Source organism: Molothrus ater, chromosome 11, assembly GCF_012460135.2.
Source record: "Molothrus ater isolate BHLD 08-10-18 breed brown headed cowbird chromosome 11, BPBGC_Mater_1.1, whole genome shotgun sequence".
Taxonomy (NCBI): domain Eukaryota; kingdom Metazoa; phylum Chordata; class Aves; order Passeriformes; family Icteridae; genus Molothrus; species Molothrus ater.
In genome coordinates, this window is record NC_050488.2 from 16454525 (window position 1) to 16480522 (window position 25998).

The 25998-nt window shown below is 47.7% G+C and overlaps 1 protein-coding gene across 2 annotated transcripts in view; it reads right to left on the minus strand.

Annotated features, from left to right (window-relative positions):
- FRMD4B (FERM domain containing 4B) overlaps nucleotides 1-25998 on the minus strand; it is a 125052-nt gene that overhangs the window by 30772 nt on the left and 68282 nt on the right. For both annotated transcript variants that reach the window (XM_054516092.1, XM_036391285.2), the window contains exons 4-7: nucleotides 25404-25496; nucleotides 22173-22257; nucleotides 10751-10807; nucleotides 9841-9863 (exon numbers count right to left, since the gene is read on the minus strand). In XM_054516092.1, the coding sequence (XP_054372067.1) occupies nucleotides 9841-9863; nucleotides 10751-10807; nucleotides 22173-22257; nucleotides 25404-25496 (258 nt within the window). The remainder of the gene's footprint in view (nucleotides 1-9840; nucleotides 9864-10750; nucleotides 10808-22172; nucleotides 22258-25403; nucleotides 25497-25998) is intronic.

Here is a 25998-nt window from a genome sequence, read left to right on the forward strand (position 1 = left end):
ATAATGAAAATCTGCATCAGAGCCTACTCACACTGAACCTCAACTTGCACTCCTGGTACTGCCCATAATTAATTCTCTGTCCCAACATGATCAAACATTGGGCAAGATGCTGTCCCCAGCACGCCCTGCTCGTCAGTGCTAGCTCTATGGAGAGGGAGCTTGATTCTAAAACAAGCAGGTAACATGATTAAAAATATTTAATCATGTATCATACTATCAGTAGGACTTCTCACTCGAAACTCCAGCAGCAAAACAGGACCAATCTCAGGAGCTTTCTACACCCTGCTTATGTTACAGTGAGATTCCAGGCATCTTGCTAAAACCCCCACCAGAAATCCACCAAGGAACCAAGCCAGACCATCGTGGCACGCTCTGCCTAGAGCGCAGTACTGAAAATTAAAAAAGAGTTTACATATTTATGCCCCCAGAAAGTGCATCTTGACAGCTTGTAATGGAATGATATAACACTCCCTGCCAGGCAAAGATTTACAGAACTGTGCTAATTAGGACCATTTGTCAATAGGTGCTCTGGGCTTCCCTGCACCCACTGTCAAAAACCAGCTTATGGCCCTTGCTAAAGCAGGTAAGAGCTTAGATGGAGTAAGATGTGGTAAATGAGAGTAACAAAACGTGCAGAGCAAGCAACACACCCAGCAGCAAAACCCTTATATTGGACTGCAGCGTAGAAGCTTATCAGCCCACAGATTGTTTGTAAATATTAACAACTTGATGAGGACAGGACTTCAGACAACTCTTAACTGACTAAAGCAAGGGCAAGCGTGTCTGCCTCTGCTGAATTTGTCTTTATAACACATTATAAGGTACAAATTTATCACTAGGGAAAGTGCACTGTATAGCAACTTTATTCTTGGAGTTCCTTGACCTCACACACTTTCTCGTGTTGCCACAGGATCATTGGAATAAGTCACTCCCAGGTTCTCCTAAATGTCATTATCTCATGTTCAGTTAAATCTTGAAATGAATTTTAGGCATAGCACAGGTAGAATTTAGAGTGGCCTTGCCTGTAGAAAATGTTAAGCAGCCTCTCAAAATTAACCTGGAAGTTATGTCACGGACACCTAAATATCAGCAAATTTAGAATTATGTATGAGATTCAGGGAAACGTGCAGCTGCACAGCAGAAGTATGATACACTATTACCCTACATCATGAAGATGAGTCAAAGCATTTCCATTAGGATTTGTCACCTCACTCTCTTCAAGATTTTTAGAGCCAGGAAAAGAAATACTCCAAAACAGCACAAAATTAGAGCAGATGCTTGAAAGCTTGACAATCAAGAGTTTCAGAGGGTCAGATTATTCAGCTGATGTCAGTACCAGCCCCATTTCTTTAGAATGACCACCAGATTGCTTTGCACCAAATTGTACAAGCACATCCCTGTGCTGCTGCCCACACCCCAGCCTGGTCCTAAAGTGACTTTCTCAAGGTCCTAGTGACTTTCTCAGCTTGGTGCAGACTCAGGGAAATGACACCAAGGTCTCCAAGGTGCTCCCATTCCTTACACTCAGAGATGAGAACCAGCAACATGGACCATCCCTTTGTAGCTGGGCTGCTTCTGCAACAGGTGCCTGCTCTGTATGTTTTGGGTTTGTTGTAAAATAAAGAGCAAGGCAACCTCAGGCCCTGTGGAGGCTGCTCTGCCCTTTGAGGGACCACGAGAAACAGGTGTGAGGAGCAAGCAGTGAGGCAGTGGAGGGGAAAAGATGAGCAGGGTTAAAAGGGCAGGAGAAAAAAGGGTAGGGGGGGAAGGAAGAGAGAGCAGGGGAAGTGCAGGGAGACACGATGGATTTAGCAGCTTTTGAGTATGCCAGAGCAGCAGGATCTTGGCAGCAGGATTTTGAAATGTGCTCTCTGACAAATCCTCTTTTGTGACAAATGCCAGACGTTTCCCATCATTTCCCAACCTTTCAGTTCGTGGTCTGCTGGCCCACTCAAGAAAGTTATTTTTCTATTGAGGGGAGCCCAGGATGTGGAAAGGCCATGACCAAGGGGCTCCCGTTGGTGCAGGACTGCCAGAGCCTCAGAGCCCGACCTTCCCTGCAGGCAGCAGGAGCTTGGCTGGGGGCAGGGTGCAGAGGCTGCCACTTGAACAGCAGATAGCAGCCGCCTGCTCAGAGAGGTATTTGAAGGGGCATTTAAGAGCCTTCCAACCCCATCTGTGAGAAGGACCCTGATAAGCAGTGCAGATGGCTTTTTCAACCCCAGCTTGTTGGACATTTAGGGGTGGCTGTGCTGGGGGTCCCCACCTTGTGCAGCTGCAGCAGCTTTAGTTCCACGGCTCAAGGAAGAGCTGCACCAAACACAAAGTGTGGCTGGGACTGGATGACCCTTCCCCATACTTGAACCAGAGCCTTGGACTCTCCGGCCTCACCTTCAACTCCAGCCCTGTTACCTGAGCCCAATTTCTCTGCTTCCCAAGCACTGCCCAAGTCCTAGGCAGAGCAGCAGCACCTCCTGATCTGCAGGGGTTTGGTGACCCCAAACATGGGCTTTTGGAAGATGGGCCAGGAGCACCAAGGAAAATGCAACATTTCTCCCATCAGTTGTACGCACACACCTCTCCATATCAGGATATGGTGAGCAGGAACATGAGCTGCTCCCAGAGCCACCTTGCCAGGTGAGACAATGCTACAACTTCCACTTTGCAGACAAGGAACAGGGTGCCAGGAAAGCAGCTCTTCATGGCTAGAGAAAATCTGTGACCTGCACTGCCCTAAATCCTCATGTCTTCTTTTGCAGCTCTTGATGTGAAACATGAATATTCTGGAGACAAACACGTTTGGTCCTTGGACCTACCACCTACAATGGGTGGTGGATGCCATCCCACAGACCTGCTGTGACATATCCATATTTAATGATCTGCTTGCTCATACCCACAGCACATGCTAGCAGTGCTCCCCAAACAGACCAGACAAAAGCAGAATGGCTCAGCTCTACCTGGGATTTACTGCCAAGCAAAAATGGATATTCACAGTTGATACAATGCTTGAAGGATCCCGAGCCCTGCCTCACAAAGCAGACTGTTATTTCTAACATTCACACTTCTTCCTGTTCACACAAAGGTCAGCTTAGCCATATTAGCTGTGGGTTTTTAGCATGTCTGAGTACAGTAGCAAAGTTTCAAGCTTGTTATCACAGCCCAGCTGATACATGGAGATACATGGAACCACAAGAAAAATAAAGTGTCCAAATAATGATAAAGACCTGACAAATCTGCAAAAGCAAAAAAAGCTGATGTTGAAAAGCTGTCGCTCCATTTCCTCAAAGCACAAAACACACCTCATGTGATAGATCTCAGCCACCATGGGAAGGAAAAGCAAAATATTTACTTCTGCTTTTCTAGAGTGAGGATGTTGTTAGGACTCAGACCAGAGCCCAAACTCCTGCTCGCAGATGAGTGCAAGACTGGAAAAAAATCCCTGTAGACCTCTGCAGATATTAGACAAAATGGAGGTGAAATGTGATTTTTCACCATGAAATGTGATTTTTACAACAGGAAAGGCCACGTGTTTTAATACTGAACCTGTACTTAAGGGAATTTCTAGGACAAGGGTAAGCATCTCTTACCTATGGCTGTGGTTGTCACGATGCTGCCCCACGTGACAGCTTCTCCCCTGCACGGGGGACAAGCTGGGGGATGTTGAATTTCCCTGCGCCTTGCTTGCCTTGTCTCTCATCTGTTTGCATGCAGAGCACACACAAAAGACCTCTCTAGGTGGCTGGGTTGTACCCACTCTAGCTCTGCTCTCTGAGTTAGAAATAATTAAAAAAAAAAAAAAAAGAAAAGAAAAAACCAAAGAAAAGAAAGTACCGTGGAGGGACTATTAAAGAGGACAAAACACAGTAACCCCTTTTCTGCCCCTATGGAAACTGTGCAAACACCACACATGTGAAATTTAAAAATTACTGTTCCTTACCAAACTGCCATAATTATGTGTGAATATTAAGAGTTACAGTGCTATATACAAGTAAATCCCATGAGATCAGGTTATTAAATTACTGCAAACATCCTTTTTTGTTCCCTCTTCATCTAATCCTTTTTGCTCATTTCCACCCACAGTTCTTCCACCTAATTAATCTGCTCCATAATAAGCATTCTATACAAATTCCCTGAGAGTCCTTACAGAACTGCTTTAAAATAGGAAATTGTAAAAAACCATTACAATGACATCATTGCAGACTGCATATGCTTTAGTCTGCCTTGAACTGGATGAATCTACAAGTAGCACCAGTGGAAAAAAACCTGTTGCTATGAAAAGTCTATACAAGAAATGGCATCTTAAGTACGTTTTCTTTGTATTTGCACTTGGTTTACATGAAAAATAAAACACCAGGAGAAAACAATGTTTTCATCTCATAATTGCTGCCTCAGTGTTCAGGGAGATGGAGCTGCCTGGCTCCCCTCAGCTCTGTTCCTCATGGCAGACCTGCAGGGATTCACCAAGGAAGGCAAAATTTTCACCCTGCTAGAGAAAGGTTACTGCAGTCTTCAACCAGCTTTCTTTGAAAAGGGTATAAAATTCAATTAAGCTCTTGGGAAAGTGGGTATCTGATACCTGTCAGTAGGCTGATCATCATCATTGTATGAAATAGATATGAAACATGACTTTCCCTAAACTTGCTTATTTACTACCTTGGTTCATCAGATGCTCCCAAATAAAGCAAAATAAATAATCAACCCCCTCAACTAACAGGCTCTGAGTAAGCAGATCTTTGCTCACCTTGTCCTACATCAGCTGTTTATTGAAAAAAGGGAGCTGAGGAAAGCACACAGCTGGGTTTGACCGAGAGAGAGTTAATGGTTCAGAGCCAGTGCCTCAGCAGGTATTTAAAGAAAAAGTGCTGGGAGTCACAGCTGAAAGGCAAAGCACACAATGAGTCACTTGGCAAACAAGGGCCAGGAGCACAAGGGGCACAAGGCAGCGCCAGGGCTGAGCACTGATTTACAGCCAGGCAGACACAGCCCACGGGGAGCTGCGGGCAGCCTGCAAAAAGGCTCAGGGTATCGGTGCACGGGCATTGAAAAAGTGCATTTGCATGGAAAAGAACATCAGAAACTGAACTACAGTGCTGCTCCAGGCACCAGATGGGTGTTCTGAGAGTGAACCCTCTGGTGACCCACCAGCTCTTTTGTATCACCCACTGACACAGGTGTGAGGAAAGAGCTGGGGCTGAAACAGGATCCAGACTGGGCTCTGGCCAGATGAGACGTGCCCTGGTAACTCATCCCCAGACTTGTCCTCCTGCTCCAACCCCAGTCCTGGGCGTGGCCACACCTGGAATTTTGGTCACATAAACCTGGCAAAATTCCCAGAAACAGGCTGGACAAGCCACCTCCAACAGACCTCAGGTGTGTCCTGTTCCTGAGGGTACCTTAATCTTAGGGTTAGCGGTAGAGTGAGCAGGTGCTTTGCTACCAGACAATTATTAACTTCTTTCCAACAGCTATTTTCTAGCACTGCCCACGTTATCTTTCCCACATTCTTTTCTACCAAGAGATCTTCCAGTTTGCCTGGCAAAACATTCAGCTTCCCAACGAAACACTACCCAAAAATCTCACTCTGAGCACTCTTAATTAAGAGCAAATTGTTAATACTACTTTCTGCACCTAGATCAAGAACTTCACTTTTTTCCAAGCAGGATTTTAAAATTCAGGACTTTCTGAACCAATTACTCCATAGCCTCAGTTGCAGGGCTATCTCTCACCCAAACCTTTCCCTTTTCCAAACTGCCTTTATCACCCCCAGAACGATAAACCCCGGTGCCTCGCACATGTCAGCTATCAGGAATTCATTATTTTGTCTGTGTTATGTTATACCAGTCGGGAGTTATCTTTGCAGCCCACAGGCCAGAATCAAAAACGAATGTGTCAGCTATTTAAAGAAAATAGAAGCCCTCCTCCAGCAATTTAATTAACTTCCAGGGAGCAGGGCTGGGTTTCAGTCCTGGAAATGGTACTGGGGAAAATACAGTCCAAGATTACCAGTCAGAAAATAAACTTCTTTTTTTTCCCCAAGTTGCTTTCCTTATATAGTCCCTGCAGCTAATCTGATTTTGATAAACATTTTTCCAGTACTAGGACAGCATTTAGGACTCCTCAGTTATAAACTGTCTCTCTCATCAAACTACAAAGGAAAATAAAAGTATACAATATTTTACAGGATTTTTGAGGGCAGATGCTTAATTTGTAAACTAAATACAGCTAAATTATTTATTTCCCAAGGAGGCCAGGCTTTATGTGTTGTATATCTACAAGATGAATAATTAACAGACTGCCAAAACATTGTCTCTTTAAAATTCAAATAGAATTCCTAAAATAAACAGAACACGTACATTTCCCCCCCAAAACTGAGCCATGCCAGAAGATGCAATTTGAATCGCATTATCTTTCTAAAACCTTTGCACAGAGTTTAAAAACCAAGATTTCATAAAACCAGGCCTGCAGATTTTTCTGTTTCATTTGCAAATAGGAGAGTGGAGGAACGCAATTAACTCACGCAGAGTTTCAAAACTCCAATCAATGACTAATGCTTGCTTGGGGTTCCTATTGCAGGAGCTGGGTCAAAAGTGCTGGGAACTCAGCTGAAACACACGAGCAGTCAACTGGAAGCCATGCATGAGTCGTGGAAAGCAAACATGAGCCAGCGTTACATCCTTCCTCTTGAGCAAAGCGTGCCCAGCGCTGCTCAGGGAGGCAGGAATCTGCAGCATCCCAGCCCTGCTGGGGACAGCAGAGCTGCAGGACTGTCCTGCCCTGCTCAGGGCAGCCCTGACACCATCCCAGGTGGGGGAGAGAGGGACACCTCACTGAGCATCCCTGTGACATCCTCTTCATCACACACAGCAGGGAATTATCTTGGCTGGGATCACCAGCTGGGTAAACAGGAAAAGGAAACGGGTACATGATGGACTGCTGCCACCTCTGCTCCTCATTCCTCCTATGTCCCAAAGCCAGTCATGGCTTTTGAGAATCTAGAGTTGTCCAAATCAGGACATGCTGGGGGTGTAATTTTGAAGCATGCACTTAAGATTTATAAAGATATCTTCAAAACCAGGGTCCTCTCAAAGTGGGATTTGGATGGTTCATCTTACATAAAGTCTCTTCCCAAATTATAAACATGACTTCAAAACCAGGGTCCTCTCAAAGTGGAGCTTGGGTCTATCATCTGACATAAAGTCTCTCCCCAAATAATAAGGCACAAACTAAATGATCTTTAAGATCTCTTCCAACCCAAACCATTCCATGATTCTGTGAAACCCCTGTCCTGTAAGAGCCCAGCTCAGGACCTTGGGCTCCTACTGCAAAGCACCTGCAAGGACCAAACCCCAAAGTCCCTGCTATTCCCACGCCTGCCAGTGCTACCAGACTGTGAAGCCCCTCCAGAGTGACCTTGGTGGTGTAGAAATCAAAAGTTTTTTACTTTCTCCAAGCGCCCACGTGTCAGGTTTGCTCACTGAAAAGAAACAGATTTCCAAGGAATGTGCTCACCCACTCAGCATGGGGCAGGGGAGGGTGTTTCTCAGCAGGCTGCTGCTCCCTGCCATCAGGGTGTTATCTGGGAATTTGAGCAGAGGATTGGGAAAGAGGTTCCTATAGAACCACAGGAGAGAAACACAGCGTTCAGGCCCTGGTACGGAGCTGACGTCAGGGGAATGCCACATGGTGACCCCCACCACAGGATGTGTCCCCATGGAAAAGCTGCCTAGGGGATGTGTGTGAAAAATCAGACAGGAAGAGATCCCCAGCATTGCCTGGACTGGCCCAATCCTCACTTCCACAGAGCTAATCTCCAGGACTTCAGGCAATTCCTGTATTTACCCGTGTTCATTCAGCACTAACCCAGTACCAAAAAAATCAACCCGCACATTCTCACGGAAGCTGAGGTGGTGCAAGAGCCACATTCCAGAAGGTGATTCAAAGCAGAATGTCCAAGTGACAGCGAGCAGAGAACACTCTCAAGGCACTGCAAAGGGAGGCAAATCCCCCTGCACAGGGACACAGTCTGTGCAGCACAGCAAGCCGTGCAGCAGAGGCCAGTCCTCTGGTATCCTCGTTAAGATATGCTGGTAATTAAGCCAGTGCTTTATCAGCACTGGCCCAAAGGACCACTTGTGATATGTGACATGGAATTCCTTCACTCCTGGTGTGCTCACTGGGCCTGGGACAGCTGGCTGTGTTCATTTGCCACAGGGGCATAACATATGTTCAGTTTAACAGAGGGAACAATTGCTGCGGCTATTTCGATGGAACTCTTAGGGGAAGAGCTGCATTTGGAAATCACTCTTGTAGCAGAGTGCTCTTCCCTACAATTTTCTTTAAATACTTCTGAAGGTAACCACGGGCAATCCACTCCTTGCAACATGTCCAGGGAAGCACAGAAAACAGCCACAGCCACAGGTCCTGGGCTCCTGAAGCCATACTTACAAACCTATTTATGGCAAATGATAAGGAGGCTGTGTTAAGTTTAAACCACATAAGGGAGCTTTTCACCACCAAGGTGGTTTTTAACATTAACCCCTGTTCTTGAGAATCAAGAAAATTGTGCCACCAGTTGCTACAGCTTAACAAGTTACTTATTGTGGAGTCAGCAGTGATTTTCTAGTTATCTGTGCCTAACTAAGCTAAGCTTAGGGCGTCCCTGTAGAGATCAGGCAAGATAAGAGGTCTTTCTAGAGAAAAATGCAGCATATTGCAGGTATAAGCAGTATACTGGGGGTCACAGAGCAGGTCTACAGCATGAACAGGAACAGAAGTGGTCTGCACAGCCAGCCCACCCAGCTGATCAAAAACACCTTCTTCTCCCTGCAGGTGTGACAGCATGCCAACAAAGAGGAGGAGGAGGAGGTTTGATGGACTTCACAGAGCGCGTCCTCTGGCAGAGAACAGACAGGCCTTTGAAGGGAAGGGGTCTAGGGATTGGCATTGGCATTTACTTGACAACTGGCCCCTCAAGGGATAGCAGAGTCACTCTGGCAGTCAAACGTGACTTGCTCCCGCATTTGGGCACACAGGTCTGTACTGAAGGCTCTCCAAAGCTGTTGTAGCTAAAGTGTAAAATACACCTCTACCCCCATATGGAAACTCAGCAAGCAGTAAAATATTAACGTGACCAAAGCCAATCTTCTGGATCTCTATTTGCTCAGTGAGCTGCTTCTAATGGAAGGTCTTTCCCCGTGGCTCCAGCAGGTCCAGGTGACCCCACCTGCCCCCCCTCAGCTCCTTATCACAATCAGAGCTGGGTAAGCAGCACCTCCAAGGGGAAAGCAGACCTGATGATGCAGCTTTAAACAGCTCAAGCAGAGCAAGGGGGTCGCACATCAGCCAGAACACAAGTGTTGGGTCAAGTGTGGGGAGGGAGAGGCCCCGGGGCAGCTGCAGGAGAACATGGCTCATTGATCCCGGGGCAGCTGATGGCTGTGTCCCTGCACGGGCAGGGCTGTGGGCAAGGTCACCCTCAGGGACCCAAACACAGGCCAGCAGAAGCACAGGCAATGGTTTTCTTGGCAAGAGTTTGGCAAAGCACAGGTTTTCCCAGCAGGGAAGTGTGGGAGCTTCCCTTTCTCCCACTGCGGCACCCACACTTGGGAGGGGAGCACAGCGTGGTGGCCTCAAACACTGTTTTGACTCAGAGCTTGCTCACAAAAGGCATTACTCACCCTGCAGACTCAGATTTTATCCAGCCCAGCAGCACTTTTCACTTTCTTCGGGCACTGCTCGCAGCTGGACTTTACCCCCATTTGTGATTGTTTGCAATACAATGCCAACACAGAAAAACACATCCATCAAGCACACCAGTATTAGAAAGGAAAATGTTATTACCTGGAATAGTCCCCTTTAGCTTCCTACAATTGAAAAACAGTGACAGAATTAAAACATGATCTCTTCAAAACCCTCGATTTTCCCAGCATTGTTCACTTCCCCACTCCCACAGCTCTGCAGGCAGATCCTGACCCCCACCACACTCCCTGCAAAACACAGAGCCTCAAGAGCTGGACTTGGCCCCTCGTGCTCCCAGCTGTAGACAATCCACCTACAGCACAAATAAAACTGCTTCCAAAACGGGGATGAGTTTCACATTGCAAATCAAATGCTGCTTTTACTGCACAAGTAGTGAAATACAATTCTCCCTCCTCTCCCATCCAGGCAAAGGTTGGCTGTACAGTCAGGTCAGCAGTTGGGAGGAATTGTGCTCACTCGAGATGAAAACAACTGTTCAGGCAGATGGAGCTGCTGCTGTGGCACTTTGTCAGTGACAATGCAATGGGGGAAAACCCCAGTTTTTTAAAGGCAGAATTTTATTTCACAGAAAGTGGTAAATAACTGGAGTTTAAGTCTCAGTAGAACAAAACTAGATTAATGAGAGGGAAAAATGACACTGTATATTTTAACATAACAGAGGTATCAAAACCATATGCTCGGAAAAGAAGATTCACAGGCATAATATAGCTGATTTAGCCACAATATTTACACTTTTCTTCCCAGATCTCTGGAATGTATTTAAATTAGGGCTAAGTGATTAAATTGAATGGAAACCTGCCCAGATAAATGACTTCCCTTGATTAGCTTTTACTCTTTCCATTTAAAACTCCTCAAACAAACATTTCAAAAAAGAACTCCTATGTGTTCCAGCTTCCTCTGCCGCGGAGACCACAAACAACCCTGCGGGGGGGGAGGAAAAACTCCGGGAAGGGAATAAACGGAGCCAAACCGAGCCGGGGCAGACACTCACCTGGAGCACCAGGGCGGCCAACTTGAACACGGTCTCGCTGTCCACCTCGATGTGTCCCTGCACGGGAGAGAGCGCAGCGTGAGCGGGGCCGGAGCGAGCGAGCGAGGGAGGGAGGGAGGGGGCTCGGCAGAGGCGGCGCTGCCGGAGCGGCGCTCCCGCCCCGTGTCCCCGCTGCCACCGCCGCACACACGGCCCGTCCTGCCCAGCCCCAGCCCTGCCCAGCCCCAGCCCCAGCCCTGCCCTCCGTACGAACGCGGCTGCTGCTGCTGCATTTCACGGGGTGCTGCCCCGCGCTGCTGCGCCCGAGCTCAGCGGGACGCGGTCCCGGCGCGCTGCCAGCCCCAGTTTGCCACGCAGCAGCCCAGGGGTGTTAATGGGTGAGGGTCACAGGTCACGGCATCAGAGACTGGGTGTCATAGACTGGAATCTATGGAATCATGGACTGGCTGGGTTTGGGACCTTAACGGCCATCTCATCCCGAGCCCCCTGCCCTGGGCAGGGGCACCTTCCACCAGACCAGGTTGCTCCGTGACCTGGCATTCAACAACACTTGCAGGGATGGGCCACGGCAGATACATGGTTGGATGGCACCCAGGAGCACCTATCAGCTCCACAAACAGCAGTATTTGACAAGATCTAAACCCCTGAGACCATCTGCAGGAAAAGCTGTTTATTTCCCAGCTCATTTCTGTGCTCTCCACTCATTTGGGTGCATCTGTCCACTGGGATAGCCCTGTCCCAGCCAAGAGAAAACCAAGGAACTACATCCATCTCTCCATAAAGAATTCTATTGCTTACAGTTTTAGGGCCATTCCTTGTTTGTTGTGATTGTGGTACACAGCCCCCTGATGCTAAACCAGCCACACTGATTAATCACAAGGGCAGCATAACTGAGTCCTTTGTCCTGCTCAGTCTGCATCCTACAGCTTTCATTTCTTCCAACTCCACTGAAGCTCTAGAGCAATGCTCAGAAAAACTGCATGGAACCCATGCTGGAAATCTCCTGTGCCTTGAGACAACCCCAAAACCAGCCCTGTCCTAACAGCACGATGTACTCAGAAACTCCACAGGTGCCAAAGCATCAAAACTACATGAGGATCCTTTTTTTTTTCCTCCTGCTTACAAGCTTAAGTACAAACTTTCCAGGTTAGTTTCTTACCAGGAAATCCCTGGCCTTGGTTCTACTCAGGGACCAGCAGTGACACTGGAAGAGCAAAGGAGATGCACTGACAGCTGCACTCTTTTACTCCTCCTGCATCCTGCAAACAGTGGGCAAAGCACAAAACTGAGCCTATGGAGCAGACCAGGAACACAGATTTTTCTTATTGACCTTCTGCAAATGCAGATGGTGGACATGATGCCTGCCTCATGTCACTGAGATCCCAACACACCCTTAGCCCCAGGATCTGTTGGCTGAACGAGGAGACAAAGCAGACCAAAAGCTGAAATAATGCCAAAACCAGGGCAGCAGCAAGATCTACAGAATCACATACAGATACAGGGAAATGACATCTCAAAATATATTAGGGCACATCTGGAGCTGAGCTAATTTACCACAGCTGCAGGTCTGGCCCACAGAGAGTAAATTCAAAAGTTGAACAAACAAATAATTCAATTTTCATGGAAAGGAAGTGTTTTTGCCAGCTTTGTCAATAAAACATTCCAGCAGCAGCACTCCCCCAGCCTTCTCTGACAGGCAGATCAGGAGGAATTTCCCCTTCCCAACAGGTGTGGCACCAGCTATGCAGGAGTAGCCCCCAAAGCATTCCCAGACATATTTTATTAGAAGAAGAGGAGGAGCGCATCACAAGTTCAGAGAAAAAAAAAAATAGCTTGAAGTGCATCCTTCCTTCAGATCTCTTTCATGCTGGTGCTTAAGAAAAGAGGCAAGATTGCAGCCTAAAAACTCTTCACATAGGTGCAATTTTAAGGCACTTTGTTACTTCCAGGTCTGTATCAGGTTAGTCTTTGTCATGCACATCTGAGCTGGCTTTCTGAAAGCTTAAATTGCATCTGCCCAAGCAACCTCTGATGCCAGCTGTGGTGGTGAGAGGATTACAGATCAGGTCACCCCAGCACCATGGTGTCCTTCCCCAGCAGACAAAGAACTCAGATATGAGAAAATGCCACCACAGGGAACCTCAGCTCGGCAGGAAAGGTGAGCTCTGGCTCAGCAAAGCTGCCCTGGATCACAAAATCAGGGAAAACAGGGACAGATGGGGCTTTAAAAGCTCACCAAGACCATTGCCCTGCCCCAAGGCAGAGTCAGCTACATGGGGCTCATTGCCTTTTAAGCCTACAAGAAACTCAAGGAGATTTAACTCTCCAAGGCCCTCTTGATTTATTGCTGGCTCCCAGATAAGCTCAGCAGCACTGGATGAGCTGCTGCAGCAGAGTCTGCTGAGCCACAGCAGGAGCTGCTGCTGCCCTTCCAGGGGTGTTTGGGACATAATAACCAAGCACCTCCTCACTTTTCATCTTCAAAGCACCTCACAGCCATTAACTAATTAGCAAGAGTAATTATGAGGCTGCTCTTCTGTGTTTATTTGCTTTTTTCTAGAGCTAGACACTGGCCTTAAACTCTGGTCACTTTACTGGCTGCTATGGCACGGCCACAAGTGTTAACAGTGATCCCACAAACCACTTCATTTAGGGTTTTAGGAGCCCAAAGAGCACAAAGGGGGACTGGCTTCTCCAGGTGAGGAAGTCTCACTTTGCTTTCAGAGTGAGGCATTTGCTGTGCCAGGGCCCTCAGTTTCAAATTTACAGCTTAGAAGCTGTAAAGAGTGAAGAGGCAAGAGGGTCTTCCCTAACTTGACCTCTTGAAGATGTTCTTGACCAAGCAAAGGGGACAAACAGATCACCCCAGGGGCAGGGCTGCCATCATGGCTCTCCAGCTGCTGCAAACCTCAGAACAGGGTGGACCAGCCCTAGTTATTGCCCATACAGTTATTGTCACCACACAGGAACAGTGGCAGGAGACTGGGGCCACTCTAAGCAAGGCTCAGGAGGAAAAAAAAAAAAAATTAAAAACCACACAACAAAAAAACAACCAATCCAAAGAACAACCCATCATTTAAAGGGACTAAAAATCACAGAAAAAGAAAAAAAAAGTGCAGGGAAGTGAAGGGACTGCCCTGAAGTGCTGCAGTAGCTAAGCAGCAGAGCAAGGATTTGAAGCAAAGGATGCCCGGCTCAGCCTGTGTCTGACAGACTAATGTGACAGTGTCCTGGGCAATTCCCTCTGAGCCTGGAAGTACTTTTTCATCATAATGTAACATTATTTGCCATCTGGCTCACCAATTGGCCATTGCTGTAATGTAATCCAGCTCTGCCCTGGGCTGTCATGGAGTTTAGACAGCCCTTGGCTTGATACAAATCCAGACAGTGACATGTGCTGTTCTAAAGTGCAGGACCATGACTCTTCTCACTCACTCAGGCAATATTTTGATTTTATAATCATCCTTCAGCCTGGGGGTTGGCAGATGGGGGTTTCTGTCTTAGTATTGCTTTATCAGCAAGGTCAGATTTCAAAAATAGATGAGGAGAATGACTGTAAGAAGATTAATTTGCATTGCCTGCCATTGGCAGGGTAATTCCAGCAGAGGCTTCAGTGAGCAAGTGGGGGGCCCTGAGAGCCAGGGCAGCCAGTGCTCCCACAGACACATGTTGAAGATGAAGGTGGAAGGTTTTCCTAAATTTATCTGAGTGGGAACAAGGTCAGCAGCACAAGGTTAAGTAGATGTATGTCATTCAGATAATGGAATCTGACTCTCCTACATCTGAGATGTAAATGAGTTTAAACAGACTGGTGACTGCAGCTCCAGGGAGGGGATGAAACTGATATTTTTCAATTAGAGTTTGCACAGGGGCGATCATTTTAACCAGTGAGACAGATTCAGCTGGGAGACCACTGGCTTATCTAAACACTGAACTCGGTCCAGTGGATTCAGGTGGTGGCTTTTGTCATCCTGATAAACATCAGAGTAATAAAAGGCTACAGCAGGTGTCCAAACTGGTTGGCAATTACTGTAGAGCAGGAGTAGGTCACTATCTCAGCATCTGGTTAAGAACAACTCAACCTTCAGGGCCCATGGGCAGAATTCAGCCCCCAGTTCAGATAGGAGCTCTTGCTACACAGACATGGACTTAGAATGTGATAAAAATCACAAGCTTGGTCATGAATAGAGCAGTGAACCCTCATTAGACACAGCAACAACACTAGAATTTACTGCCATAGAAATACAAGTCTGAAATCCTGATGAAAACTCAGATCAAGAGTGATGATAGTCAGATGAGCATTAACTGTGTTAAGCAAATCTTTAGGCTGTAAACTCAGATTAAAGCAGATTTAAAAAAATAAGCACACACAGGAACTGTCATGTTTAACTCTTTAGAGCAAGAAGTGGAAATGGACATGGTTTGTTCAAACCACATGTGACCTCCAGAGGTTAAAGGCTGACAACAAAATCATTTCACCTGCAGATCTGAGAGCTGAGATACCAACATGCTTGTTCCCTCAAACTAATTCCTTAAAAATCTGTGTTAGCCAAAGACACCCCCAAAAATGCACACACCATGATTGAATAGCCTCGAGACAGCCACAAGACTGAATATAATTACCAGTGATTACCGAAAGGTGCTTTAAAAAAAGCTGAAAGAAGGGTGCAATTAGTCAGAGGGAAAGAAAGGACCCAAACTGAGGCAGGCAATTAGCTGGGTGTGGGCCCAGCACAAGTGAACAAAGCAGTGGCAGCACCCCGTGCCCTTACCCAGCACGGAGGTGATTCCCACCAGGGATGCAGGATCCCTGCTCCGTGTGCTGGCAGCCAGAGAGATGGGCTGGCACCACCCAGCAGCGCCGAAAGCTGAGCAGCTTTTCGGTGTTTAAGGCCTTTTTTTTGCCAGGCTGGGGAGGGCAGTGGGTGTTGGCCACAACCTGTTCCACCACACAGGCTGTGCAGGAGGAACTGGGTCAGGCAGATCCTGTCACTCGCCCCGCCGGGGTGGCTGTGCTGGGGAATTAATTACTGCACAAACACTGGCAGCACACGGACAACTCCAGCTTTCAACTGCCTGTCCCAATTACCAGCATGCACACCTACATCTGAGCCCTGGTGGTGTCACCTGCTGTTCTCACTGCCCTGCAGTACACTGGGGGCACCATCCCACTCCCTCCTGCATCAGCTGCTCTAGGATTTGCTGAGCACCTGAACCGGGACTCAGCTCCCAAGGACAGAAACTGAGCTGAGAAAAAGCACAGCAAAGCAAGTTTCTGCCTCCAGCACCTCAGGGAGGTAAAGCAAAGCACAAAAGCAGCAGAACACGAGCTGCTAGAGGAGCAAATGGCAGTCTGCTCCTCCTGACCTTCCTCGGAGGAACACCCCAGATTCCTGCTTGTGCTGCATTTCCCCCACGGGGCCCTGCAGCCTGGGTGGCTCAGAAAGCCTCACAGCTGCTTCACAGCATTGAGCTGGTGCACGATGGCTTCTATTTCATGCATGGAACCCCACAGCCCTTCACACCAAGCACAAGGGAGCACGGGCTGAGACCAAACACAGCTCAGTGCATGTGCAGAGGCTGATGCAGCTCCTCCCTGGCCAAACCTGCTGCTTCCCACCTCAGGGGCTGAGGCCAACCCAGCTCAAAAATAAAAGCTGTTAGTGGTAAGGGACAGCTTCAGGTTTCCCTGTTACACCCTTTATTTTGCTGTCTCTGCCAGCCACTCTCATCCATTTCCCTCTGCTTTTTGTGCCTCAGCCAACATTTAGATGAAACTCCAGGGAGAGGAGCAGCTACTCCAGGACTCACCTGCACAGTGCAACAGGAACACATTTACTGCTGCTTTCTTATTAATACAAGAGTAAAAGCAGAGAATGGGGAAAGGCATGAGGACTTCCCTGGTTTGCAAACCAGGCACATAGCAAGTGTCATTAGCCTTAACATATAATCACAGCCTTTTGCTTTCCTACCCCACCATCACAGTGAGATATCAACACACATAACAACAGAACTGGCTGAGCTGTCACAGCATCTTTGCTCTGTGGCCAGGACATCAAAGCTGCAGGACTCTTCATGGCAATTAACCCAGTTGTTGGTCCCAGGAGGAGGTGACTACATCCAGAGACATGAGGAACAGAACTCTGGCTGCAAATCAACTGAATTTTCATATTCAATGGGCCAGCCCAGCTGGGACACAACTTGCACCTCCCCAGGAGCCTCACAGGTCCCTGGGGCACCCTTTACAGCAGGACTTGGATCAACCTCAGCACTCTCAGGAGCCCCTGGACTGTCCCCACACCACAGCCAAGCCCCCTCCCCAAAGCCACCAGCACAGCCCCAGGTGAGGTCTCTGGGGGTACAGAGTGGGGGGCCCATGGAGATCTGCCAACCTACACCAGAGCAGGGTCCTGTCACATTCTATTCACAGGCTCCATCCTCCTCATCTGCTGACATGAGGCTGGGCCATGGCAGAATCCACAGGAGAGAACAGCCCTGGAGGAGCAAAAAGCCAACTGCTCCTGCTGAACCTCAACCTGGGCTTCACATGTGCTGTCTTTGGGAGCAAAACAGCCAACTCAGGCAAGGGACAGAGGGTGTTTAATAGCCTTGGCTAGGATCAGACTACACTGTGTTACAAGGCTACATGGGAACGTTCCCCTCTCCCTGGAGGTGGGGGAGAATTAGGAAATATCCATTATAAAACTTTCGAGAGCTCTCTGATATATGACCACTCTGCTCCCCAGGAGCTGGGAACCAGCCAGACTTTATGCTCACACCAGGGGTCTGTTTCAACAGCTCTTCTTGGTCAGCACTGGTCTCCAGGCTGCCAAGTGCTCACAAGCATTGCTGTTCATGGAGCTATCACAGACTCCTCTGAAAACTTACATTTCCTTTAACTTTTCCCTTTTTTTTTCCCTTTTTTAAAGCAATTCTTACAAGTCCTTGAAACAAATGGGAATTTAAATAAACCCCCTAACACCCAGAGATACAGAGGAAATGGGGAACACAGCCAACTTGACCAAGATCTTAGTTTACAGAACATATTTTAAGGCCTGGCAAAGACTCAACCATACAACTGCAGAGCTATATGGAGGTTGGCCTTAATGCATAATAAACTTGACAGTGCTTTGCTGGCCAAGTAGGGTGTTATTTTTCCAAACTTGGCTGTTTCAAAAGAAGAAAAGATTAATTTATATTTCCAAATTTATCATCAGCTTGTGTGTGACCAGTTCTGACCCACCTCCCTGCAAGCATCCCAGCTATGGTCACGGGCTGTGCAATAACACACTGAACAATTTACAGAGCTCCCTGTGCAAACACAGCCATTTCAGGTACCCACTGCACCAGGCTGCCCCTCTCCTAAATTCCAGCTGTACAGCAGGTTTCAGACAGCTATAAATCTTAACCCAGCTTCTTGAAGTCAATGGTGGGTGAGAAGGCTTTTAAACTGAAGTTGTCACCACTGAAGGTTCTCAGGCAGTGAAACTCACAGCCTTGGAAAAGAGAGGCACGTAAGAAACAAGAGCCCAGATGTACACAAAGCAGCTCCAGCCTTTGCATTCTCCCAAAATACATGTGGATAAACGAGTTTTTAACCAAGTCACTGGAAAGCACTTCCACAGACCTGGATATATAATTATCACCAGCTCCCACCTGCTGCTCGGTGGTCCAAGCTGTTCCTGGCAATGGCTGTGACTTCTCCAAGCTCCAAGAGCGTGGATGCTGCAGAGCAGGAGCCAGCCAGCTGCTGGGACCACACAGCACTGAGAGGGCCTGGGGACTGCAGCACCAGAGCAGGGGGAAATGGGCAGGGGCAGGGTGAGAGCTCTGGCAGCATTTGCTGTCTCAGCTGGATGCCAAGGTCTGTGCAGCGAGGGGGCACCAAGTGCAACCGCACACGTTGTGTTCTGTTCACATGCTAAGGGGGCTTCACAAAAGTAAAAATGAGCTCTCAGCCCTCTTGTGCTGCAGGCAAAGGGGTCTCCCCCCAAGCTCCCCAGCTGCTCACAGGCAGAGGAGACTGCACAGAGAGCAGCACAGGTCACAGAGGATGCACGAACCTGGCACGTGCCAGCAAAGGGCCCAGAGGCACAAAGCAGCTTTGACTGTACAGAGGAGCACAGAGGTGGGGGAGTGGGTGGGGAGTAGAAAGAAATACATTTTTGGCAGCTGAGATTTTATTGTCTATCTTGTCCCTTCCTTGCCAAAATGTCTACAGAGATTGCAAAATGCACAAGGCCCAGATTCCTCCAAGTCCTGGCAGGGTGAAGCAGTACCTGATTTGCAGAAAGGAGCAGAGAGACTTGCAAGAAGGCATGTGGGGTTGAAAGGTGAGGAAGAGAATCATGGCTGTGCACTGCAGAACAGCAAGCAAGCCTTCACCCTTTTCAGAGCTGTCATGCAGGTTTTGATTTCATTATTTATTACTCATGATCATATTTTGTAATATATTATGTAACTAAGAATATAACATGCTATAGTGTTTACCCTAAATTTTCATTCAGCTGGTACAAGACAGCCAGCACACACTGCCCAGCAGCTCCAGCCTGACCCCAGAGGTGCTGGACTTCCTTAGGGAGATTCCATTCTCTTTGATTAGAAACAGCCCCTTACAGTATTTCACACACAGACATCTCAAAGAACACTGTAAATACATTTCTGCTGCAGCCTCTGCACCCTGTAAGCCAAGGACAGATCCCCTGCACAGGAAGGGCTGGCACAGAGCTTTGCCATTGTGCTGGCTGTGCCTGCCCAAGCCTTTGCCTGGCTCTCCTGGTGTGTCCCAGGTGCCAGCAGGAGCACTGGCATGCCCATGGCACATGCAGGGCAGCATCACCCCCTCCCTGCTCACAGAAACATCCCTGTCCTCCAAAGACAGAAGCCAAGGGAGCACAGGTACCCACACTCTGCTGTGCTGTCAACACATGCCAGTGCTCAGGAATGTCACAAGAGCGCTCAAGCATCAGGCATTTGCACCACCCTGGATTTGGGTTTTCCCTGTGGGGAAAAGCTACAGCGAAAACTTTGGAAACACCTTTGTGAAAGCAAAGAAACACAACTGACTTTGAAGCAATCTTATCCACACAGGGCTTAGCACAGCCCAGGTATTGCAGCATCTATCCCAAACCACATTCCTGGCCCACACAGAGCACAGGCTCCATGCAGAGATCCAGGTTAGGACATTGCCCTGGCAAGGGCATCCTCTGGCACTGCCCATGCACTGGGAGCTCTCCTGGGCACATGGGCTGGGTGGGGGCTCCTGCTTTGTACACACTGGGGTGTCCTCACTCCAAGAACACAACAAGGAAAGGAAAGGGACAAAAAGGCAAAAACAAAAAGCCAAGCTGAGGCAGGTCTAACCTCCTGGAGCTGGATTAAGGACTGAGAAATGCCAGGGAGCATTCCTGGCTGTCATCAGTGAGCATCAGCTACACCCCTCATGCAGCTGGGGATGCTCCTATTCAGACATCCCCTGGCTCCTTCCCTGCCCCACAAAGGAGCCAGCAGCACCAGGGGAGAGGACAGGCACATCTGAGGGGCCCTTGTGCATCCTCCTGTCCCCATCCCAGGGGCTCAGGATGAGGGCTGGCCCCACATGCCCTTCATGATTACCTGAAACCTGGAGACTGACCCCAAGTCTGTCACGTAGAACAGAGCATTTTTACAAGGGTTAATTGGAAAGTTAAAAGCTGCTTTAGAGTAGAGGAACTGGCTCCTGCTGAAGGAGCCACAGCCTTGAGCTGGGCTGTGAAACTGCCAGCACAGAGAGGGCTGCAGGCAGAGCCAGGCTTCCCCAGCTTTCCCTGTGTGCTGAATCACCTGGAGCTGCCCAGAGATCCTCCTCTCAGGAGGAAGTGATGCTCCTCATCCTCATCCCTCTGCTGCCCACAGAAACTGGAAACAGCAGACACCCCCTGCTCCTGGCAGTTTTGCTTGAAGGAACAGGGATGGCACACTTTGGGTTGCTACAAGGAGCATGCACCTTGCAAACCACAGGGGAAAATAAAAGAGCCAGCCTGCCTTCAAACTTCTTTTTTTATGCTTCTCTTCTCCTTTGCTTTCTGATATGCTTTATACATGCATATAAACACATATACTGGCACCCAAATGTGTTAATATTGGGTAGGGTTTGTTTCAACAGCAGTGGCATTTTCCACATTCCATCCCAAAACCAGACCCATTTTCCAATCCCAAAATTATTTGTGCTGTCTTGTTAAACTGCTCCAGTTAAGGAGCAATTTAAGGATGGCTACAAGCTGCCAAGACCGTTCATTTTAAGTGGCAGACACGTCAAATGAAGACTTGCTTTTTAATAACCATAACCAGTGAGGCCCCAAGTTCTTTGAGCATCTTTCAAACTTCAGCATGTTGTAAAAATGCACCAATTTCCTTCACTCTTCCAGAAAGCAATTCCTGTACAAAGCACAGTCACAGCTCTGCCATAAACCCCTTTGAGGTTTCTATATGCTTTCATAAAACAATGAACACTGGATCCTGAATGAGAATCCTCCAGAATCTGAAGCATGTTAAAGGTGAAAGCTCTGGCTGGCTACAGTGAGCTCCACCACCAAGGACTGCTTCCCAAGGAAAGGTTGTAAGAACCAAGTGACCCTCTCAGACTGACTGAACCATGAGTGAAAACAAAAAGGCACCAGAGTTTGACATTAACTGGAAAATCCCAGAAGCATCAGAGTAAAGTTCACTGAACTGCAGCTGCATGTAGGGGCATGGCAAAGTTGGCTGCCACACCACTCTTATTCCAGAGCAAGATGTGCCTGCAGACAATCAACCTTAATCTTTAAGATTTTCATTACCACATCCTCATGTGCCTTTTAAAAACATGTATTTTACCAATCTGAGTATTTTAAGAAAACAGTGGAAGCTTTTCCACCACAAAGAAAATATTCCAACAACTGGTTGTGATTGCTGCTTTATAGGATTTGCTATTACTATTTACTGTTACTTTACTATCTCACTGAATTAAGGCAGGAAGTAAAGGAATTAGGGACAAAATCCACAACACAGGACCTTCCTCACAGGCCTTTTCTTCCTAGGACAGGTTTGATTAAAGGTCAGTAAAGAGACACTTGCACTGTTTGCTATGCAGACTGTAGGAGAATGTGCCACTGAGCAGAGCCTACCTGGGAAGTTACAACCCAGATTTCAAGCAACTTAAAAGCTTTTGAGTATTTCAGACTCATTGCAGAGCACTGAGCACACAGCAGGGCTGGGAAAGCATCATCAGCCCCATTCACATGCACGAAGCATCAGCTTTCAAGGCAAGGAGAGAGCCAGCATGCTGAGATCTTAATACTTCAATTAGTTCTAGAAATCAGACACAGCTCCTACCAAGTTCTCAGGACTGAGCATGTGGCAAAAGAGCAACAGAAGAAGATGCAGAAGAAGCTCCAAGTCTTACCTGGTGTACACAGGACTTAGCATTCAGAAAAAACAGTTCCACTGTAGTTTTGTCCTTGAGAAAGGAAATGCTTTCAATGTAGAACCTGAAAATTAAAAAAAGAACCAAAAACCACGAGTGACTCTCTTGAATAGGTTTCATCTTCCTCCCAAGTCATTTTATTTCCTCAGTGTTTTGTTCTCCAGCAATAAAATAGCACAGAGGAACTATGAGCTACTGCACTTAATTTCCTGCCTTTTAGGAGGGAACAAGCAGAAATCACAGCCTGACAGCACACAAGGGACAGGGACTCCTGGTTCAATAGATCCTGGGTATCTGATGACTTTTCAAATTAGATGAAAACCCTGAATGCTACAGGAGCAAAGCCCATCTCTCTCCCCTGCAGGTAAAGTCACAGCAGTGGAAAAAGCCACTCCAAACATGGTGGGGAAATCAGTCCAGCACTCTGCTGGAAGACAGGGGTGTCTGGGAGCCCTGCAGGACCACCTTCCCTCCAGGAGAGCAGAGATGTTAGTAAGAACCCTTCCCTTCACTCCAGCTCCAGATGCTCCCACTAAATGCTAGGCAGGAGACACAACTTTCTCCCAGCCAAGCACAGACCTGGGCCCCCAGTGCCTCAGCAATGCAGATCACCCCAGTGTCCTGTCCTGGAGGGCAGGGGGGCTGGATGACCCACACAGGGCAATCAGAGCCAGACCAATCTCTCCCACAGCCCCAGGCTGCTCTCGAGGCTCCTGACAAACTCCTCAGGCTCCATCCCCTGACTTTTGACTGATGATCATGGCATGGATGATCTGTAGGACATTTGAACAAGCCCCCAGCAGCAGCACAGAGCACGAGCTAGGGAGCAGAGAAGCTGGGACCTGCCACAGGTGTCAGGAATGCTTGCAGTGTTTATGCTGTGACTTCAGAAAAGTGAGACATTAAATAGTAATTGCTTTAATATTTCACATTCCTGCAGCGTGTCCCATTGAATTAATTTTAAAGCACTCTCCAGAAGGCCTCTGCAGATGATTTACCCATTTCACAGGCATGCAGCCTGGCCAAGGGGCAGCTCAGCAGCCTGCCCCACACATCTGAAAAGCTGTTCTACATTTCCATGACTCACCTTTCCCCATGAACTCTATGAGCCACAGGTATTTCCACCTTCTCTTGATCTCACCTGATGTATTTTTTTTCCCCAACAGCTTTGCTAAATTTTACTTTAAATACCCTTGAGTGTTCCTCTTCAGAAATGCAGAGCAGAGGGCAGGACCCACACTCTTCATCCTTTCCCATCCCTCCTGCCAGACCAGCCCTTCCCAGAGTGGACCTTCCTCAGCCTGCTGAAGCCTTCCCTGCACCCTGAAGTGATTTTCCTCAGCTAATGACCTCATTTGCACTTCCAGTTTCTTTCAGCCAGGGCCAGGTGTGGCTGAATTACCCTCAGAAGCAGGACAGCTCTGGTTCTGAAGAGAGTCAGCTCCCAGTCACTCCTGTAGCAAGCAGGAAGCTGTGGGATCTATGGATTTAGGGTGAGAGCACAGGGGGCACTGCCCCAATCCCAACTCCATTTCTTCCATGGTACAAGCTTTACCTTCTCATCCCCCCAGTACAGGTGGGGAACACTGGACCACAGAGATAAGGATGTTCAGGGCATGGCAGGCACAATTGGGAGCACCATAAAGTGCACATTCTGCTTCTACTTCCAGTGCTGACGTTTGTCAAAGTCCTCAATCTGCATCACAGAGCCCTTCAGCTGAGTGTGCCATCCAAAAACCTCTGTGACTGGATTGAGTTTATGCCAGCTAGCAGTAATTGAAATCTCAAAGGATTATCACGTTTCCTTATTGAACAGCAAAAGTTCAGGGATGAGAAGAGATGAAGAAAAACCAGCAATCTGGAGATTGCTCCATTTCCAGTAATGCAACTGGAAACTGCAGGTTTTGAAGTGGCTTTTCTGCTGAATATCTCTTTTCTATGGATCAGGCTGTTTCTGCAGGGCTAATTATTTCTGTATCTTCCTCCTCCTGCTCTGCATCTCACTGCCCACCTCCTTGGTTACCTGTTTTGGATCTCATGACCACAGAGTGGTCAAGCTTAAAATTCCCTTCTGATAGTTGATCTTTCCAAGCCCACTCCTCACACATTAACTCCTGCCCAAGTCTCTGCACACCCTGTCCTGTTGAGAACCACCTTGCAACAGAGAGGGCCAAAATGAGCAAAGAGCATAAATTCCAACCAAAAGAATGCTCAAGTTATAGGATTGCCTTCACAGCTTTCTTGGGCAGCCACAGGTTTTGGCCTCCCAGATCCTGATCATTGTAAACACAGTGAAGAGCCCATCACCCCTTCATAAATGGAGCTTTTTCTTTCTGCTAAGTGTGGAAGAGGAGCTCTGGACACCATCACACCCCAGCACGTATTCAGGCAGAACAAAGTGCCACTTGTTTGTCCCATTCCCCTGGTGACCAGTGGGGGACACGGGGAGGCACCAATGCCAACTGACCCAGCTACACAAGAGGCTCTGCTTTGGAAGTGCTTCAAATAATTGAGCACACCAGGCATAAATTTACCCAGATCTGAAAAGCAAATGAGGTCAGTCTGCTCTCACGTTCCCTCGCAGACTGCAAGGAAAACAAAGACTCCAACAATATTAAGAAGATGATGCTTGATCTCTTCTGCCAGCACAGCTCTGTTTCGTATGATGTGGGGTTTTTTCAGGCCCTTAACCAGCAGAGCTTTGCCAGCAACAGCCCTAAAGTAATGCAATTACATTGGCCAAAATCATCATTTTGCCAGGGGTTTTATTCTTTCCTGGGGACTGGTTAAGCTGTGAGCAAAACAGCCATCAGCAATCCCTTTAAAGTACAGACAGCCCTTAGGTAAACAGAAGAAAAAAGTAAGTAAAATTGTTTGAATAAAGTGTATTGAAATTTAGCACACAAAGAAAAGTCAGGCAAAGAAGATACTTAAAATATGAGGTTTTAAACAAAAAGCAAAACCCAAACCCACCAAAGGAATCATGTCCTAATAAGAGTTTAAAAAGTAGCAGGTTCCAACCTACTTTATATCATAGTTACATACAAAAGAAAGCAGCACTTAGCCAGGGCCTAATCTCCTTCTAAAAATAACACATTGCTTTGACATTTATTTCCTTTATCAAATCTGTAATCAGCTCCTTTAAACAAAACCCCTTGGTGACAAATAAACCCAAGTGGTAATGTTTGCTTGGTGGAAACAATTACTCACCTAACGGCAAAGTACAAAGTTGCTGGCCCTGGTTTCTTGGGCAAGTCATGGTCCAGGACACGGTGATCCAGCTGCAGCCAGACACTCTGACCTCTATGGAAACAGGTTGGGGAGAAGGTTAAAAACTGGGATGGAAAATACAGAAATTGGTTCTTTTCGGTGCCCCCAGCTACTCCAAGTGTTACTTTAAAAAGGTCAAGCCTCAGCTCCAAGGCAAGCAAACATCTCTTCGAATTATTTCCTTTTTTTTACCTAACCCTTAACCCTGCAAGGCTGAGCCATGGGTGCCCTCCAGAGGCCAACACTCCCTCCAAGCACCCAGCCCTGTGCATACACCAAGGCAGGCCCTGGAATCCCACTGGAGTTTCTGGGGAAGCCAAGAGCTTTCAGATAATCCCCTGGCAGCACTTTAAACCTCACCGCGACTCAGTGCCAGCAACCAAAACCATCCAGAAGAATTTCATGGCAGCTCTTCTGGGGGAAAAAAAACAAGCCAAGTACAAACAGTATCCTCAAGGGATTTAGAGAAGAGCTGGGGGAAGTATTTTCCAACAAGTGAATGGACAAAGATGTGGCAAAAACATTCCAGGGATAG